Genomic DNA, 21,273 nt, shown 5'->3' with positions numbered 1-21,273 from the left:
ATGGAGACTTCTGGCATATGAAAGATGGTTGCCTAAAATGTTTCCCACCTTTCCAGCTTTCCAGCTCATTAATGTTTTCTGTATTTTGTTATTAGGTCTATGCGCTACCATTTGCTGCTCTACATTTTAGCCTGTCTTCTGTAATTGGGTGTTCACCAGGGTGTTGGCCTTATTACTCTCTTGGTATCTTGATTGTGGACTACCTGGATGAAGATCTTTTGAGCAAACATTCAGCGAGGAACCTTATCCTGCAGAAATCATCACCAAATCCAGCTCATCACTTTGAGTATCTTGGACTGGTCCTGGACACTTCTAGAGTGTTTGTAAAAAAAGGAAAATCTATAGGTTCCCAACATATGAGGGTCTTGGGGCTGATGGTAGCCTTCTTTGAGATTATCATTTGCCAAGTTCCACTCTAGATATTTGGATCAAAACTTTCTGTAATTGTGGAGCAGTTTGTCCTGTCTATGGACAAAACATTCCGGTTAAAAGCACAGTCCAGGCTGTCTCTGACTTGGTGGCTTTGGGATCTGGTGTTGTAGTCAAGGAAGTTGTTTGTTCCCGTGTTTGGAGGATTTTTACAACCGTCGTCAGCCTAGTGGTGAGGGGGCAATGGGTCTTAGCACCTTAAAGGGCCAAGACTTTTTCCATTTGCTTTCAGGGACCATTAACTTCCCACACGTGGATTGGGCATATTAGAGACTTTTCTCCAGAAATTTGAAATATGCCATAGGTAAATTCAAACAAGGATTGAGACCTCAAAGCATCACTACAATTAGATCCCAATCACCCAGTGCTTGCAGTAAAAAAAAAAAAACATAAATCAATAAATTATAACTTAAATCATTTGCAAAGATGCATATATCATAAATGATGGAGCTGCTGCCTTATAATACAACAAATCTAAATACGATGCATATGAATTCCTCCTACTGATAAAATATCCCCCTGGAACTCAAACACATAAGCAGCGCTGAAATCAATTATATATCCTAAAAGGATTATATACAGGTGAGTCCACTGTCAATGAACACAGTCCCAAGTGTAGGATGGCCATTCACCACACAATCGAGCAAAAAAACTTGTATGCCTTCACCACACCACGTGACCCCGCCCTTAGGCAGTGCTTACTCACCAGCTAGTAGTACACACTGCCTTTAAGACATCAATCCATACTCCGACCGAGTGTCTCCTGAACTGCACAAATCCACCTTCGGATGGCATGCGGCAGATAATCCACCAAAGTACTCTCAAGGGTTCACCCCGGACTCTTTCTGTAGCACACAGCTCAGATAGGAGATGTAAGGAACATATACAAAAAGAGAGGGCTCATAGGGCAGTATATTTAAACAATCGTTTATTGAATCCCCCCATTCAATGCACTCACAGAATATGAAGTTAAAAGCACAGTGAGCAATGTACATCCACGACACAACCAGGAAGCCGGCTAAGCCACCAGAGTCTCACCATCTTTTCCGGAAGAACCCGAAGCCGCTCGGCTGTCAGGGTAACCGCCTTCTCACAACTCGACACGTTTCGTCATCAACCGATTTCTACGGAGGGCGTGGGCACGCGGTGCGAACACCTCCATTTATCTCACTCATTGGACTGCTTAACCCCTTCAGCCTGACCACTCGGCACGCTCCCATCAGTCGGCCGGGGAAGACACTCGTGTCATAGGAGATCATTGATGCCATTGAAAAAAATCAACACAAAGGGAGCCAATCACATGGGACTAGCCGACCTCCGACCTGCAGTAGGCCATATATTGCTATCAGAGGGGGCCTGATATACACCATATGATATATCAATAAGCTTGTGACTCCAATGTAAAATAAGTACTCTGTATTACTCGGCAATATTTTAAATGGCCACATCGTACCTAATGCAACGGGCATACATCATAAATACATCAATATGCATACATTAAATAACCTTACAAAAAAATATGCAATAAAACCAAGTCCCCCCAAATGTTGACAGACTGCAGCCCATTGTATCATGCAATGAAGGAGAACATATTACACATGCTAAATCATGAATGTGAACATCTACAAATTATGTGTTTTGAGACCCATATATCTCTCGGCTTATAAGAGGCCTTTTCGTCCCTCAGGTTCTCAAGGCAAGGGAGCAAAGCCCTTCAGGGCATCCACCAGAGGTCCAAGAGGGCCTGGTCTGGCAAGCCACGAGAGAGCTTTTCCAGACCTGCGGATAAGGCTTTCTCTGCATGAGGGGGCGCCATCACCCGTATCTGGGGGGAGGGGACATCTTCCCGGTTTTCCAGATCCATGGACCTCTTTGGTACAGGACAAGTGGGTCCACAAAGTCATTCGGTCTTTGGGCAGTGCAAGACTTGTTTCAAGGAGTGATTGTTTCGGTTCCGACTTCGGAATGTTTTCAGGGGGTTTTACTAAAACCTCTTTACAGTTCACAGGAAGAAAGGCAAAGTACATCCAATTCTGGACCTCATGGTGCTAAACTGCTTTGTATGGGTACAGACATTCCGAATGGTGTCCATTCGCACGGTAGTGGCAACCCTTCATCGGGGATTTTCTCACTTCTATCAACATCAAGGACGCCTAATTTCACATTCCAATATGTGCTGGTCACCAGCGGGCTTCCCCTGCTTTCCTGTGGACGAGCATTATCCGTTTGTGGCGTTACTCTTTGGTCTCGCCTCCACTCCTCGGGTCTTCACAGAAGTGTTGGCCCCAGTGCTTGCGTTGTTGCTTCAGCAGTGGATCGTGGTACTGGGGTTCCTGGACGATCATCTCCGAACAGAGCCTCCGACACATTACTCTGCAAACTCTGAGTGAGTTTTTTGTTGGATTCTGAACCTTCAGAAGTCTGCTCTGGTTCCGTTCACAAAACTGGACTATCTGGGTCTGATTCTGGACTCTTCCTCAGCTAGAGTGTTTCTTCCTCTAGAAAAATTCCAGACATTGCAGGAGGCAATTCAGCTTGTCCATCAGATGGTCATCCTCCTGGCTTGCTTGTGGGTGCTGGGCCTGATGGTGTCTACTTTCGAGGTGGTTCGAATATAGGGGTGGTATATATATATATATATATATATATATATATATATATATATATATATATATATATATATATATATATATATATATATATATATATATATATATACATATACATATACAGGTCCCTCTCAAAAAATTAGCATATTGTGATAAAGTTCATTCTTTTCTGTAATGTACTGATAAACATTAGACTTTCATATATTTTAGATTCATTTCACACAACTGAAGTAGTGCAAGCCTTTTATTGTTTTAATATTGATGATTTTGGCATACAGCTCATGAAAAACCAAAATTCCTATCTAAAAAAATTAGCATATTTCATCTGACCAATAAAAAAAAAAGTGTTTTTAATACAAAAAAAGTCAACCTTCAAATAATTATGTTCAGTTATGCACTCAATGCTTGGTCTGGAATCCTTTTGCAGAAATGACTGCTTCAATGCGGCGTGGCATGGAGGCAATCAGCCTGTGGCACTGCTGAGGTGTTATGGAGGCCCAGGATGCTTCGATAGCGGCCTTGAGCTCATCCAGAGTGTTGGGTCTTGCGTCTCTCAACTCTCTCTTCACAACATCCCACAGATTCTCTATGGGGTTCAGGTCAGGAGAGTTGGCAGGCCAATTGAGCACAGTAATGCCATGGTCAGTAAACCATTTACCAGTGGTTTTGGCACTGTAAGCAGGTGCCAGGTCGTGCTGAAAAATGAAATCTTCATCTCCATAAAGCTTTTCAGCAGATGGAAGCATGAAGTGCTCCAAAATCTCCTGATAGCTAGCTGCATTGACCCTGCCCTTGATAAAACACAGTGGACCAACACCAGCAGCTGACATGGCACCCCAGACCATCACCATGACACTGGACTTCAGGCTTTTTGGCATTTCCCTCTCCCCAGTCTTCCTCCAGACTCCGGCACCTTGATTTCCGAATGACATGCAAAATTAGCTTTCATCCGAAAAAAGTACTTTGGACCACTGTGCAACAGTCCAGTGCTGCTTCTCTGTAGCCAAGGTCAGGCGCTTCTGCCCCTGTTTCTGGTTCAAAAGTGGCTTGACCTGGGGAATGCGGCACCTGTAGACTTTGGTCCGCCACAGGTTTACTGTGGCCGAATCAGTGTTCACTATAGCATTGGTTTCCCAGACTTTAACAGAGTGGGCAAAGCTTTTGCACCAGGATCTTGAGGGGAACAGCTTCTCCCTGCCTTTGTGGAGCTGGCGGACCATTTGGTCCAGGGGCTGTTCGTCTGTGATGTCTCTCTGGATGTGGCTCCCTTAGCCTCTTGGCTGTCTGTGACAGCAGTGGTCCTTCAGCGCAGGATATGGCTGAAATGCTGGTCTGCGGACCAAACTTCCAAGAAGGCCTTATCTGATTGTGGGGGGATCTGATCCTTTGTGGGGCATTCCCTGTTAGGATCCTCCCTGGATGATATCATTCAGCAGGATTTCAAGACAAGGAATCAAAGTCTGTAAGGACCTCCTCCGGAGGTTCCGATAGGACTTTGACTAGTAAACTGAGAGCGGGTCCTTCTGGACCTGTGGACCTCCCTGATTCGAGTTAGGTTGGTCCAAGAGCTTCTTCGGTCTGGCTACAAGATCGAGTTTCAGTCTTATTCTCCAGAGAGGTTCTTTCCTTCCTACCTGCGTTTATCCCCAGACTGCCTGCAAGGTCTCTTCGGACGATGATTGTTCCGGTCTCAGAATCAGAACGTTTTTTTCATGGGTTTTATTCAAACCTGTTTATAGGTCCCAGGAAGGAAAGCGGGACCTCAAAGCTCTGAACCACATGTGCGGGTACAGATGTTCCGAATGTAGTCAATTCGTACGGTAGTGGCGTCCCTGCATCAGGGGGATCTTCTGGCCTCTACCCATATCAAGGACGCTTCCCTTCATATTCCGATATGTCGGTCATCCGCGAGTATTATCAGGAGTTCTTGCCTCTGCTCATCGGGTCTTCACAAAGTGATGGCTCCGATGTTGGCATTGTTGCGCTAGCGGGGATTTCGGTACTGGAGGATCATCTTCTGCGGGCAGAGTCTCCGACTGCTCTAAAGGACAACCGGGAGATGACTGTGCAGACTCTGCAGGAGTTCAGTTGGAAATTAAATTTCCAGGTATTGGCTCTGGTTCGTCCATCTAGTTGGACTATCTGGTTCTGCTCTGGACTCGGCCTCAGCCAGGGAGCATCTCCCATGGGACAAGCTTCAAAATCTGCAGGATGAAAAGTCGTGTTTCAGGAGCGGCAAGCGGGTGCTGGGTTTTTTGGTGTCTACCTTTGTGGCGGTTCCAATTGTACAGTTCCTCACAAGACCTCTGCAAGGTTAGGGATGTTTTTCAGCCATGGCTCTCTTCAGTAAAGACTGATTCCCTTTTTGTCATCCAGGATGGACCTTAAAAGGGTGTTCCAGGTTTTGTACCACCATTTCTGAATTCTTGCCATTGTACAGGATTTTGGTCTCAGTGATTGGGACAGAGGATTCCATCCCAGCCAGTGAAGGTTCACTCCACATCAGCTTTGAACCTCTTGGGCTTTTGTCATTAGGCCTCAGTTTCCCAGTTTTTCGAGGCTGCCCACTTGGTCTTCTGTTCACATATCCAAGTTCTATCAGGTGGATGCTTCTGCTTTATTTGATTCCATGTTTAGACTAAAGGTCATTTTGCAGGCCTTGAGCTGCCCACGATACCCAATTATCTTTTCTCTATCGTGCATTGACAGACTAAGCTCTTATGCTTCTTAGACCATTGGGTTATGCTGCCCCCTATAGGAGTAGTACTAGTCAGGAAAAAACAGTTTACCACGCCTACGGGGGCTTTCCCTATAGGCATAACCCCACACACCCTGCTCCAGCATACCAGTTTGTTTCTGCCTAGTGAAGGAGTAGGACCTAGGTTTCCTGCTGGGACTTCGGTCTGTTTTTTTTATTCTTTTAAGAATATTTTGTTTTATTTTCTTTACTCACCTATGCTAGTTAGTGTTCAGGGGGATTCCTCCTGGTGAACTACAAGCAATAGCTGGCTGAGGTTTCGCAATGGATCCAGGTTGAACAAATCTACTATAGTGCCTGTGGAAGATTCCCTGGTGTTTTCGGACTCGGTGGACAGGCGGGTGGAATCCCTTTCCTGCCACCTTCATGTGTTGGCGAGTTCAATCCTGAAACCGATTTTTGTGTCTGTTCTGACCCAGGGTGGCAAGGGAAGGAATTCCAGTCATTCTAGTGGCTCCAGACTGACCTCGTTGGTCTTGGTACGCAGACCTAGTAATAATGGTCGCTGATCCTCTGTGGAGACTTCCTCTGAGGGAGGATCTGCTGTCTTGGGGACCGATCTTCCATCTTGCTTTACAGTCGCTGGCTTTAATGGCATGGCTGTTGAGGGGCAGGTGTTGAGAGATAGGGGTCTCTCAATCTGTGATCCCTACCCTGTTGAGGGCGGCTAGGAAGGCGACTTCTAGGAAGATTTATCATCTTACGTAAAGATCGTACATTTTATGGTGTGAATCACTACATCCCCCCCCCCCCCCAACTTGTTTTCTATAGCTAGGGTTTTGGCCTTTTTACAAAAAGGGGTTGAGCAGTGGTTGGCCTTGGGCACTATCAAGGGCCAAGTGTTGGCTTAGGCTTTTTACTTCCAACGTCTGTTGGCTGCTAATGCCTTCATACGCACTTTTATTCAGGGGGTGCGTCATCTGGCTCCCCCGAGGAGATCCCCGTTGCCTCCGTGGGATCTCAATTTGGTTTTGTCTGTTGTTCAAAAGCCTCCTTTTGAGAACATTAGGGAGATTTCTCTGCTTTCTTTATCCAAGAAGGTTGCCTTTCTGGTGGTGATTACTTCTGCCCGCAGAGTGTCTGAGTTGGTGGCGCTGTCCTGACATTTGGCTATATTTGGTGGTCCACAGAGATAAAGTGGTACTCCGACCTAATCAGTCTTTTCTCCCTAAGGTGGTGTCTGATTTCCATCTAAATGAAGATATTGTGTTGCCCTCACTCTGTCCTAAGCATCCTAAGGAAATTTCTTTGCACTCGCTGGATGTGGTTCGGGCGATCAGGGTTTACCTGATGGTCACTGAGTCTTTTAGGAAATCAGATGCTCTTTATGTCCTTACTGAGGGATCTCGTAAAGGGTTGGCTGCGTCTGCTGCGACTATATCCAGATGGATTAGGCAGACGGTTGTTCAGACTTATTCATTGAAGGGTCAGGTTCCTCCTTTCCTTGTGAAGGCACATTCTACTAGAGCGCTGAGTGCCTCTTGGACTTTTCACCATCAGGCCTCAATGGTGCAAGTTTGTAAGGCAGCAACTTGGTCGTTTGTGCACACATTTACAAAATTCTACAAGGTAGATTTGTTGGCAGTTTGTTGGCAAGTTTTTGCAGGCTGCTGTTTAAAGAGACTTGTTTGTTTCTCTTAAGGGGGTTTTTCTTTCATGGGTGAGCTGTTGTTGCTGGTTGAGCTTCATGTTACTCAGTTGACTAAGTTCAGCTTTTGGAGTTTACGTTAACTATTTGGCTTGCATTCTTCCCACCCCTCATGCTTACACTGTTTTTGGACGTCCCAGTGGTCTAAGACGCATAAGAGCTGCGTCTGTCAATGGACGATAGAGAAAATTGGATTTTTGTAAGAACTTACCGTAAAATCCTTTTCTCTAAAGTTCATTGACAGACGCAGCACCCGCCCCTCTGATATGATGATGGTTTGTGTCGTCTTATCACTGCTTGCAATGAAACTGGTATGCTGGAGCAGGGTGTGTGGGGTTATGCCTATAGGGACAGCCCCCATTGGTGTGGTAAACAGTTTTTTTTTCCTGCCTAGTACTATTCCTGTAGGGGGCAGCATAACCCAATGGTCTATGAAGTCAATGGACTTCAGAGAAAAGGATTTTAAGCTAAGTTCTTACAGAAATCCATTTTTTGGGGGGCAGGGGTTGTTTTTTTTTTGTTTATATATCAGGTTTTTATTTAGAAAAATCTATTTTAGAAAATGCATGGAATGGTACAATAGTAAGCTGCATCTCTGTCCTGCAAAGTTAAACATGTCACCTGCCCCTAAACCTTCCCTATCTGCACACCCAATTGGATGGTGATTGAGTAAGTTCCCGGGGATCTCCCAGAGTATGCTCAGGCCGTGGAACACTGCAATACCCAATTATTATCTTACATTGGACCTGGTAGTGGGTGTTTGCTGTGTTCCCCACCCTTCAGTTGGACTGTTTTTGGATATCCCAAAGATTTTACTTCCAGTGTCCCTCAATGGACAAGAAAGAAAATCTAATTTTTGTACCTGCCGAACATTCCGTTTCTTACAGTCCTTCAAGAGTACTGCATGGTGATAGTAGGAGGGGTTAAAACAGACTAGCCAACATTTTTTTTTTTTTCCAAGGTCCAATCCTCCTGTAGCAAATATTCAAATTGTAATACTATTTTGCAACATAATCTTTCTTTTATTTTTTTATTTGCTCCAACCAAGTCTGTTTTGTTTCTTCATAGGAAGATATGTTGATGTTAAGAAGGACTGTAAAATCTTTTTTAGCAATCTGTCAGCAGTGTCTTTCCAATGTTAATACGCAAGTTAAAGAGCAGGTAAGGCATACACAGGGCTCTTTGTTTCCTTTCATACTGTTTTTAAGAACTTTCTGGATTTCTGCATAAATGCCATGAAGCGTTTTTTGCTTTTTTGTTTACAAATAATTTCATAATTAAATGTTTCTTTTTAGGCAACTATGAATGCATGACTATTAAGGGTCGCTCGCCATTGAATAGTACAGGACCCGTTCTAATAGGAGCGACACAAGTCGCTCCGACTTAGAAAAAGGGTCCTGTACTACTTTGGGGCGACCTGGAGGCGACTTGCATTGACTTCAATGATATGAAGTCCGTGCAAGTCGCGCCGAGGTCGCCCCACCATGTCGCGTCGCCGCAGTCTGAACGGGGTCTTACTGTACTTTGTTAGGCATCTAGAATTCCTCATCTGACTACCTAAATAGAATATCTGCTCCCCCAAAACTTGAGATGGTTTGTAACTACCAATCAACTTCTGGTTGCTGCAGCTGCCCCCAACCTTATTTTATGTTTATGAGCAGCTTCTCAGTGATTGATCAGCAATAAAGATTATGGTAAAACTTAGCTTAATAAAGCTTAGGGTCCCTCCATCCCTATTTTTATGCAGAGGTTTTTTTTTTTTTCTACAAATGTAAGGATGTGTACATTTACTGAAAGGTTCAGTTTTTTTATTATCCATTTCATGACTGCAATGGAATCGTGCAGAATCATTCAAAATTAATTTCATACACAGTCCTGTTAGCAACACCCAGCTTGACAAGTTGTTTTTTTAATTGATAGTTGATAGTTGCCTAATGAGTTGGGCAGGAAATTGTTGCCTGAAGCAAACAACACAGCCATGGGTTCCAACTGTCGGAATATAATAGCTGGCATTGTAAATTCATCCATTCAAACTGTTGCATGGATGGGAGAAATTAGTAAATGTTCTTGTTTAGCCTACCGGTTGAACAAGAGGAATCTTGGCATGTCTGGCCAGTTTATGGTATCCAGTGTATGGTTTATGGTTTGTCCACTTGGGCAGTCTTTCACCTTCTTACTTGCTATACATTAAACAAGACAACATTGCTCCTTCAGTAAGATTAAAGCCTAGAATACACAGATTTTTTTTTTTCAACCCAGCAGGCTGAACGAAAAATCAACTGATCCGCTCAGGTCAGAGCCGCTGTAATAACAATCCCATGTTAGTACAGCGATCTACCTTGCTGTTCTATTGTGTTCTGACAGGGAGACAGCTCTCCTCCAGCTCACTCTGATCAGCGCTCTCAGCCTTTGTCTGAGGGCGCTGATTGGTAGCTAGTCAGCAGACCTTTTTTGATCATGCCGCATTAACCCCATGCCCCCTTCTGTCCATCAGGCAGCAGTACACACGGGCCAAATGTCGGCTGGTTTATATTGAACCGGGCAAAGCTGCCCGACATTCGGCCGTGTGTTTGGGGCTTTAGTGTGAGGGGTGAAATGCAGCGTTTACTCCATGGTTGCACCATTGACCCACTTGTTATTTTACAGTTAGATGTATGACTTGTAATACACACACACACACCCTCATCCACACAATATTCTGTTACACCCTGCATCTCAGTAATAGTAGTTGCCATGTTTACCTAGCTAATTCTCCCCTGTAATGCATTTTTAGATATCCTTATACAAATATAATACATATTCTGGGCATATTTCTCATCCAGGCCTTCATGCTGCTCTGTGACCTTCTAATGATCTTCAGCCATCAGTTGACAACAGGTGGAAGGGACAACCTTTCATTGTTGATCTTTAATCCAGACCTAGGACTACAGTCTGAACTGCTCAGTTTTGTAATGGATCACGTCTTTATCGACCAAGATGATGAGAACCAGAGCATGGGTAGGTGTTTTTTTATTTTTTTTTTATAACTGATCATAGGCAATACCAGTATTTGGAAATTGGAATAAAGTGGCCGATTGGCTTAAATTATAGTTAAGAGCCTGGAAAACGGTAAACCCTATTTGTAGGCACTGGCCCAAAAGTAGCATGCAGTTTAGAAAGTGTACTGATTTGTCCACTTTTTGGTTTGTGTCTCAAATTATTAAAACAACTAATCAGAATGACTTCTAGGCATTTAGCAATTTCAGAAGTAGAGGCCAACATCCAAATTTTTCTCAGGACATGTTATCTTTTGGAGCTGAACTTTTAATGTCACTATAATTTCACAATTTCACGTTATGCAAAATTTTTGAAGCTGGTTTGTGGCCAAATGAAATCACAGGGGAAAAATGATTGTGGCCTGATCTAATGTGCCTATTGGTCATAGCTTTATGATTACCAAATGAGCATATTAGATTGGCTGTGATTCAGTTTGAATATTGTTGCTGATCACACACAGCTCACAGATCCATAGAAGTTCGAAAGGGTTAATGGTCCTTTTAAAAAGTTTTTTAGTTTACACAAGCTTTAACGTCCTTGAGGCACTTAAAGAAATGTCTTAGGATGTTGAATTTTGATTGTAATTGCAATGTTATTTGTGCCCTAAAATAAATACATTTATGTATGTGTTTTAACAAACATAAGGATGCTTATTCTGTATATTTAAAACTAATTTGGTGACCTTGCCATAATGTTCCTGCTCACTTTCGCTACTTCATGGTTGCATCCACATTTGGATATTCCCATTTTTCTTAGAGGCTGTTTTAACTTGCATTACGCAGGCATGGTCCACTGTTTTCACCGTTAAGAAATTGACCCTAAAAAGTGTCATGCAGCCATCACTGGACTGCAAACATATAGATCGGAAGAGGCTGCAGGAGGATCAGCAGCACTAAAAAAAAAAATGAAAAAAATATTAAAGCTGTTATTTTTGTGACGGTTTGATTCACAGTCCTAAGAAACTGCACAAAGCATGGTTGTGTGTTTCAGTGTGCTCCAATGCAGGTGCATTGTCTTAGTGTTTTGGGGTACTATAGAACGCACCACAACACACTAACGGCCGTAATTTGCACTGCAGTAATGCATAGTTCTGACAGGCCCTAAAATATTGTGCGCTGTATTTGAAATGGTGACCTGTTGAACTACTTAATATTTTAGTAACTTCTATTCAATGATCGTTTAGCAGTGATGTGGTTTACATCTTATCTTTTTTAGAAGAAAAAAAACTTGATGCTTATATATATATATATATATATATATATAATATTATATATAAAAGACTCTTCCTTATATTATACATAGTTATGATCTGGCAGTGGCCATTTATCTTTGGACATCCAAGATACCAGTGCTTCTTGAAATTAAATTGTACCCCTGTCCTTTTAATTTTCCTCATGCAGAAGGCGATGAAGAGGATGAAGCCAACAAAATTGAGGCCTTGCACAAAAGAAGAAATTTGCTTGCAGCATTTTGTAAACTAATCATCTATGACATTGTAGATATGCATGCAGCAGCAGATATCTTTAAGCACTACATGAAGGTACCTGTGTGTTTTGTTTTTTGTAGCATTTCAGTAAGATCGAAAACTGGTGTTCTACTCCGCTGTAGTAGGATAAGATTTATTTAAAAAAATATTCTAGTAGACGTGACTGCTATAATTGTTTTGAATTCTTATTGCTCTGTAGGTGCCAATATTCCACAGCAATATAAGTCAACTCCTTTAAGCAGTTAAGTCTGTTCTTAAAGGGGCTGTCTGTTGACGCTCCCACAGTTATCCAAGTGTAAACACACCAATTGGGTTCAGCCTTTTTTTTTTTTTGTAAGAGGAGACTGAATCAAGAGGAAGAACGCACATAAATTCAATAAAATAGTGAGTTCTCCCAGGTGGTAATTATTTCAGGACCCCAGGGCTGCTAAACATTAATAGCATTAAATGTACATTCCTACATTTTATTTTATTTTTCTATATCTTAAAGGAGATGTATGGGATTACTTTTTTTTTTTTTTTGTTCCCCCCATTTATACTTACCTAGGTGGATGCAGCATTGGTTTGATGCTGCATCTGCACTGTGAACAAAGCAAATGAACACCACCGATTGCTCAGTTCTGACAGCTGGCCGAGCAAAGGGCTGCTGACTGTCAGGTCAGCAGCTCTCTGTCCTGCCCTCTCTTCGCTCATTAGAGTGCTGAGCTGTGGAGTGGCTGGGAGCGGCCAGCTCAGGCTTTCATCAGCTCGCTCAAAGGCTGAGCCGGATGTCGGTCCAGGCACCTGGCGGATCCCGACTCCGTGGTCGTGATGACGTAGTGCCTGGAGCGACATCTGTCACGTCAGCAGAGAGCCGACTTTAGACAGCTCTCTGCTGAATATGGGTGACAGGAGTGCGGAACGAACTGCCCTCCTGTGATCCATAGGAGATGTACAGCCAAACACGCTTTGGCTGCACATCTCCTTTTAACTGATAAAAGCTGATTTAATGAGAGAGAACCTTTTTAAATGTTTTTTAATTTTCATCATCCAGTCAGTGAGTTTGAATAGAAGATAGCTGTATAATCTGAAATGCAAATAGATGTATTGCTGCCTAATTATTGGCTGTACAGCGTGTGTGGATCGCAAAAGTGGATGCACAGAATCAGAAATATTTTGGCAGCTAAAACTGTTTACAGATATGCACGAATCTCTGTATTTAGCTTTTTGTCTGGAGCTCTGCTTCAAAGAGGACTTGTACTGTGCATGCTTTGCCGAAAAAAGGAAGTGGAGGGCAAGGGGCTAGTCACCAGTATTTGCCCGTAGGCTGTCTGAAACAAATCTTGGTTCGAGGAGCAGAGCTTTGCTTCCTTATGTTAAAGCTGCTCACTGAGGACTGATAGAATAATAAAGGAGCTGCAGGAGAGTTGCAGATTGTACAAATCTACACAGATCCACAGAATGAAGCCGATGCCGGGAGATTCTTGCTCTGCTGATCCTCCGGTACAACTTTCTTTCGAACATGGAGAATAGTGAGCATCACAGTAATTACATCATCAAATCTCACAACTCTAGTAGTCATAGGCAGCAGTGCGTAATCTGATCTTGCACTGTAGATATACAGCTTTGAGGTTAAGAGCACAGAAAATATTCTATTTTTTAGGAAGGAAGTCCAGATAAATAGTAAATTTTAAGGGCAGTGCTTAGACACAATAAATATTTATAGACAATTCCTTTAACACAGTTTAAATTTTTGCTTTTATGCATTCTGGTCTTCTTGAAATAAACCTGTAAATATAAAATTAGCTCTTGTGTACACCATCACAACGAAATGCAAAACAAAGACGTAATACCAAGTGTGCTTTTACCAAATCTGTTCCACTTATGCATATAAGAAGAATAATCAGCCTTTTAAGTGAACTGTGACTTACGAATTCTTTGCGTTTCTTTCTAGTATTACAATGACTATGGAGACATCATTAAGGAAACACTAAGTAAAACACGACAGATAGACAAGATCCAGTGTGCCAAGACCTTAATTCTCAGTTTGCAGCAGGTATGAGCTATTGTTTACCTACTTTGCTGATTGGCTGGAATTTGAAGCTGGACTTAGTTTTTTTTGTTTTGAAATGTTGTTTTTTTTTTTTTTTTTTTTTACTTGAAGTTTTACATAGTATTCAAAAGGTACAGTAATACTAGAAGTAACAAAAACATTACAAAATACTATAGTAAAAAAAGAACAAGACCACTCAGTTAAGGCAGTCATAAAGTGCCCTGCAAGCGTAACAATGCTAAAAAAAAAAAAATCCTGCTCCTCTCCCACCCCCTGTGCAGTACCAACCCCTTCCCAGTTTATCAAGACATGCTGACCAATCAATGTACAATTGATTGTACATTGTACATACAGCCCCAAAGAAGTATAGGGAATCACCAATATGGCGCATATCTTAGTAAATACAGTATATCCAATAGCAATGTCAGGAGTTCTATATGAGATGTCACATTGCACTTAAGAATCCAAAGAGAGCAAGAAGCCCTACATTCAGTGGTACAGAGATCTTAATCCTGTTACAGTTCTATGAGCACTTACGGATAGATGTGGAAATCTAGCTGTGCCAAACCTCCTTAAATGTATTGGGACATCCCCTATTCAGATAAATAGCCTTCATAAAGGGGCAAGGCTGTAGTCACCAACCCCTTCCACAATGTTCGAGAAGGAGCATTTACAAATCAAAATAATCACTTTCCGAGCATAAAATAATAAAATGGTGAACAGTGTTCTCTGCTCTCTAGCCGGAGCTAACCTGTTCACAAAGCCTAACAGACAGACCGAGATCGTCAACGGAATTGGAGGAGCCTTTACATTACAGAGATCCTTTGAATTTGATCCACTCCTACCCAAAACTGTTGAACTAAAGGGCTCTGCCAAAAGATGTGGCTTAAAGTTTATATTTACAGTTCAATTAGTTCAGATCACAGTGGAGTCCACAGCACTCTGAACTCTCACCAACAGTTCCTAGTTTGATTGTGAGCTGGTAGGATGGGCTACCGATCATGTGACCACTGTGCCAACCAGTCACAATTATCACATGATCAAAAGCCTGCCTACTGGCCTCCAGCATTCAAAATCCCAGAAAGGGGGAGCTGTTTGTTAGGGGTTAAATAATTGACACTTGACACATGCAGATTTTGTTTCATAGCCCACTGTAAACTAAACTGTTGATGATGTCATTGTGTTTACCCTTCTAGCTGTTTAATGAGCTGGTGCAGGAGCAAGGCCCCAATCTAGACCGGACGTCTGCTCATGTTAGTGGTATTAAGGAGTTGGCACGTAGGTTTGCGCTTACCTTTGGACTGGATCAGATAAAGACCAGAGAAGCTGTGGCCACATTACATAAGTAAGTGTCAGACTTAACCGTTCCCATTTGTGAAGTTAGCTGTACTGAATTATGGTTAAATTATTTGTGCTGCGTAATGAGAGTTAAAAAGGCTGTTAAAGCTCTCTGAACTGTGCTAATTCAATTGTTTCTTTTGGATGTGCTTAATGTTCTCATATTTTAATGTTACATTGACCGTGTTTTAAAGGCATGTAATTTGATTGTATGCAATTTATATTCCTTTAATTGGTCATTCCTAGAAATCATTGATTTAATGCTTTGTTGTGAAAGACACCCACATTCAAAGAGAATCTTTTATAGTTGGTGTTTTATCCCAGGATTAACTTTTTTTTTTTTTTTTTTTTTTTGCACACAGAGATGGCATAGAGTTTGCCTTTAAATACCAGAATCCAAAAGGTATTGAGTACCCCCCTCTAAATCTTGCCTTCCTCGAAGTATTGAGTGAGTTTTCTTCCAAGCTCCTAAGACAAGACAAGAAAACGGTGTAAGTATCGCATAAGGTTTTAAGATATCTATTATCAAATGAAGACGATCCAAAGCACATACATTAACAATGGTCTTTCTCATTATTACATAACCATATTACCAGTTCTGGACTGGAAGGATTGCCCCCTTAATGACCCATCCATTTTTAGCGATTCGGCACTGTTAGTTTAACGAAAAATTGCAGGGTCATGTGATGCTGTACCGAAATAGAATTGATGTCCTTTTTTCCCTATAAATAGCGCGTTCTTTTGGAGGGGTTTGATCACCTGTGCAGTTGTTGCACTATAAACAAAGAGCGACAATTCTTAAAAAAAAAAAAAAGCCAATATTTCTCTAACGTTGAATCCCGGACGCAGTCTTTATTCTTCATAACAATAAGGGTTATACTGCCCCCTACAGGAGTAGGACACTAGGCAGAAAAAAAGTTCTGGCTACACCTATGGGCAGTCCCAGGAGGTATACTTCCCCTCTCTGCTATAGGATGTCCGTTTTAATCTGCCTAGTCAGGAGTAAGGACCTAGTTCCTTGTGGGATCTTTGGTCCTGGCAAAAAGTTTTTTTCTAGTTCTTTTTTTCCTCCGGATTTTTTTCCTGTGAGATCTACAAGCAAATAAGCCGGATCTGGGCGACTGGCTGGATATATAGATCCAGTGGTAACCCCACCCGGCCAGCGCGCGCGTGCAGACCCTAGCCCTGCGCTAGGTCGGCCATGACGTCCCACTGGACGGGGACTGGCCTGCGAGTTAAACGTCTCGCCAGGTCGCACTCAACTGGGTCTAGGCCCGAGTGGCAGCGTTCCAATAGGCCGGAAGCCCCCCACTACTTCGGTGGAGAGGGGTTCTGTCAGGAGATGGCACCCGCCTGTTCCAGGTATGGTGAGTAATTGTTCCCCCCGCTCCCCCTGGCGGGTTTTGGGGTGGACGCGGGCCCCTTCCTAGGATGATTGGACCCCCGGGATTCCCCTCTGTCCTGCCACGCACCCCCCTTACCTGTCCCCCTCCTCCCCTCACCAACTGGGGATATGGGGAGCTTGCAGCTAACCCTGGGGGCTGGGACCGGGCGTCATGCCAATGATGAGGGTGGGGGGGTGCGCCGCCGGCAACCGACCGAACGATCGATCGTGCAGGGGGGAATCTGGTCCCCCAGAAGCTCCGCAGGCCGTGCGGGGGCCGCAATTTTCTTGTAGCCCATGTGCTTCATAGAATTGGCAGCTATGTTTCTGTAGCCCAATGACTATTTTGCAGTGGATCTCCATTGAAATGGCGGCCATGTTTTTGGAGTCCCTAGAGGCGGTTTTTTTGGCAGTGAAGCCCCGCCCTATTCCCTAGTGCTGACACTCAGGTTTTTTTCTTCTGATCAAGAACGCTACAGACATCCTGGGTCTTTCTGGTGTGGGTGGTGAGTCCGGGTCGGTCTCTTTCTGCTGAGGGTCTTCAGTGCTTTGTGCCTGACCTCTTGGGGCCACTTTAGCGCGGTGGGACGTTCCTAAAAAAAAAAAAGTGTTTGTTTCAAATGTTTTCTGCGGGTTCCCCTGGTGCGACATGGGCCCTGTGGAACACGTTTCCCCACCTGACCCCCCTCTCACACAGGGCCTCTGGATCCCAGCCATCCATAGATGCACTGCCGGCAGACCTGGAATCTTTTGTGTCCCAGGTGGAGGCTACCTTTAAGGGGGTGAAGTACCAAAAAACACCCCCCACCTACCCCTGCCCCAACTGATGGGTCCGATTCTGAATCTGATTCAGCCCCCACAGACGTGGGTCTCCCTGTGGGGTCTACTGCCTTGCACCCTGTCTCCTCTGATAGTGAGGATGACACCTCCCCCTCCGCAACCGCGCAAGAAAAGGCGATGGCGGACGCACTAGTTGTATCTGTGCGTGAGACCCTAAAAATGGAGAGCGCAGCTGCGACTGTGGCGCAGGTTATGTTTGGTACTCCCAAGCCATCCAGAGCGGCAAAGGTTTTCCCCTTTCCTGTGTATTTTGACAACATGGTCAAAAAAGAGTGGGACCGTCCAAAGCATCCCTTTGGGGTGCCTAAGCGGATTGCTAGACTCTACCCCTTTGAGGAGTCCCTTATAAAGAAGTAGACTGTGCCACCTACGATCTTCCGACTGAATAAAACTACCATGATTCCAGTGGAGGATTCCCCGTCCTTTACATAGTTACATAGTTAGTGAGGCTGAAAAAAGACACAAGTCCATCCAGTTCAACCTATGATGTGTGTGTGTGTTTGCGTTTAACCGTACATTGTATACCCCTGTATGTTGTGGTCTTTAAGGTGTCCATCCAATAGTTTTTTGAAACTATCAAGGCTCCCCGCTGATACGACTGCTTGCGGAAGAGAATTCCACATCCTTACCGCTCTTACAGTGAAGAACCCCTTACGCACTTTAAGGTTAAACCGCCTTTCCTCAAGTTTTAGTGAGTGGCCACGTGTCTTATTGTATTCCCTTACTCTGAATAGTTTGTTCCTTATGCTAGGGTCGCCAGTACAGTATTTGTACATTGATATCATATCCCCCCTCAATCGTCTCTTCTCCAGAGAGAATAAGTTCAGTGCTTGTAGTCTTTCCTCATAGCTGATGTCCTCCATTCCCCTAATTATTTTTGTTGCCCTTCTCTGGACTTTCTCCAGTTCCAGCACATCCTTCCTGAGGACCGGTGCCCAGAACTGGACAGCATACTCCAGATGTGGCCAGACCAGAGTTTTGTAGAGTGGAAGAATAATCTCTTTATTTCTGGAGTGAATCCCCTTTTTTATACAACCCAGTATTCTGTTGGCTTTGCTTGCAGCGGCTTGGCATTGCATGCCACTTCCAAGCCTGTTGTCTACCAGTACCCCCAGGTCCCTTTCCATCCTAGACTCACCCAGAGGTTCCCCCCCTAGTGAGTAGCTTGCTTTCTGGTTACTGGCCCCCAAGTGCATTACTTTACATTTTTCTACATTAAATCTCATCTGCCATGTAGTTGCCCACCCCGTTATTTTGTTCAGGTCTGCTTGCAAGATTTCCACATCCTGCATAGAAGATATTGGCAAGCCTAATTTAGTATCATCTGCAAATACTGAGATTGTACTAGATATCCCCTCCTCTAGATCATTTATGAATAAATTAAACAGGATTGGTCCCAGGACAGAACCCTGGGGGACCCCACTTTCCACACCTGCCCAATCAGAGTACTCCCCATTAATCATCACCCTCTGGACTCTCCCCTGGAGCCAGTTCTCTATCCAGGTACTCACCTTATGATCCATACCTACCTTCCTTAGTTTGTACAGTAAGCGTTTGTGGGGAACGGTGTCAAAGGCCTTTGCAAAGTCCAGATACACCACATCCACAGGCTTACCTTTATCTAAGTGGCAGCTCACTTCATCGTAGAAGGTTAATAGATTGGTTTGGCATGAACGATTTTTCATGAATCCATGCTGATTACTACTTATAATACCGTTTTCATTACTGAAGTCTTGTATGTGGTCCCTTATCATCCCCTCCAAAATTTTGCAGACTACTGATGTTAGGCTGACCGGCCTATAGTTACCCGGGATATATCTCGGCCCCTTTTTAAATATTGGTACCACGTTGGCTTTTTTCCAATCAGCTGGCACCATACCTGTCTGTAAACTATCCTTAAAGATCAAGAATAATGGTCTGGCAATCACCTGGCTGAGCTCATTAAGAACCCTTGGGTGCAAGCCATCCGGTCCCGGGGATTTATTTATGTTAAGTTTCTCTAGTTTAGCTCTAAGTCTATCCTCTGTTAGCCATGGCGGCACTTCCTGAGGTGTATTATTTAGTTCGGCCTTACAAGCTGGGTTCGTGTAGCCCCCCGATTCCTTTGTGAAGACTGAAGAAAAGAAATTATTTAACACTTCCGCCTTTTTCTCTGTCCTCAGTGGCCATTTTTCCTTTATCATCTTTTATGGGGCCAATGTGTTCTGGCCTCGCTTTCTTACTGTTTATATACTTAAAGAACTTCTTGGGGTTCTTTTTACTCTCCTCCGCTTTAAGGATCCGGTGGATAGAAAGGCGGAGTCTGTGGCCAGCAATATGTACTCCCTGGCAGGGTGGGGTCTGCACTCAGACCTGTGTTTACTATTGCCCTTGTGTCACAAACCTTGACTGAATGGGCTAAGTTACTAATTAATGATATTTCAATCTCTGAGGGATGGGGGTGTATATTGCCACATCCCATAAATCATGAAAAACGTTAAGTGTAAAAACACCTCCTCTAAGTTTGAGATTTTAGGGGCAAGAGTCAAGGACATATGATTATAAAAAAAGCTTATATTTCATTTATTCATAGAAAAAGAAAACAAGAAAAAGGACATACATAATATCCACATCATATACATAAAAATTAAATTCACAATTCAATAACATTGATTGAGGTAGCATAGTTGTTCACCCATTTGAGCAAAAATCACCCTGGGAAAAATGCTAAATAATGGGACCAGAAGGGTCTGCAAGAATGTCCAACGCTTTTCAATCACTTTCAAAAAAAAAAATAAGGTTCTTCTTCAGGGACAAGGTCCCCACTTCAACACACTGAACAATCAGTAATTCATAATTAATTTATACATAGTTCTTAATGGCAAAAAAAGAAAGAATTGCTTCCACTGACCAAAAATTTCCACATCCTATTAAGACTCTGTAGGGATGTCCTGGAATTTCTCCCATAGAGGTATGAGAATGTCCCTTTAAATCTCTTGCTTCTGTAGGGCCGCAGGGAAAGGTAAAAACAGATCCCCAAAAAAAGGCTATATCTGTGCTATTTGGAAAAAAGATAAATTATAATGAGGAAACCACACAGATAATGAATTAATCTGTGTCCACCTCCATAGTACTTCCAGTGTATACTAGATATGGACAATCCAAAAATAAAGTCCTCAGTATGAGGTAGTTGGAGGTCCTCCGCTGGAAGTTCCTGAGCCAAGTATATCCGCATACATAGGGAAAAAGAAAAGCCACCTCATCTGCGGATTGCAGTGGAGGAATGGCGCCGATTGTGATACTCGGCATCCTCCCTAAAATGCGCATTTGTCATGGCCTCTAGAGATGACGATATCTCGTCATCTTCTTCCTCCTGTCTCCGGCACATACCACGCATGCGTGACAATCACGTCACACATGACCGAGGACGGTATACGTAATCTCTTTGGGGATGCATCAGTGATTCCGGAGGGAGGACTAATGGCGGCCGACACATGTAGCACCCCAGACTCATTTGAGGAAATTCCTCCATGGATCCCTGTGTATGCAGGCGCCCTGTAGGACAGGAGCAAGAGAAAAGCCGAAGGGGGACAAATCTCAGAATGATCATGGAAAAAACCTTCGGACATCCCTCACAAATTTGCAATGTGATATATAAAACAAATATCATCACTGATACAATTGTATGGTAATACAGATCCAAAAATCATCATCATCTTAAACCCAATAGGTAT

General features: G+C 43.4%; 1 protein-coding gene across 1 annotated transcript in view; it reads left to right on the top strand.

Annotated features, from left to right (window-relative positions):
• The window catches only part of STAG1 (STAG1 cohesin complex component), a 223,978-nt gene that overhangs the window by 166,711 nt on the left and 35,994 nt on the right, over nt 1-21,273 (top strand). Inside the window, exons 22-27 of the mRNA XM_082249885.1 lie at nt 8,513-8,605; nt 10,267-10,441; nt 11,881-12,020; nt 13,900-14,001; nt 15,195-15,343; nt 15,699-15,827. Of these exons, the coding sequence (XP_082106011.1) occupies nt 8,513-8,605; nt 10,267-10,441; nt 11,881-12,020; nt 13,900-14,001; nt 15,195-15,343; nt 15,699-15,827 (788 nt within the window). The remainder of the gene's footprint in view (nt 1-8,512; nt 8,606-10,266; nt 10,442-11,880; nt 12,021-13,899; nt 14,002-15,194; nt 15,344-15,698; nt 15,828-21,273) is intronic.

The sequence above is a fragment of the Pelophylax lessonae genome (genome assembly GCF_965119305.1).
Source record: "Pelophylax lessonae genome assembly, chromosome: 3".
Taxonomy (NCBI): Eukaryota; Metazoa; Chordata; class Amphibia; order Anura; family Ranidae; genus Pelophylax; species Pelophylax lessonae.
The sequence above is the reverse complement of the archived record's forward strand: the minus strand, read 5'-3'. Positions and strand labels throughout refer to the sequence as shown.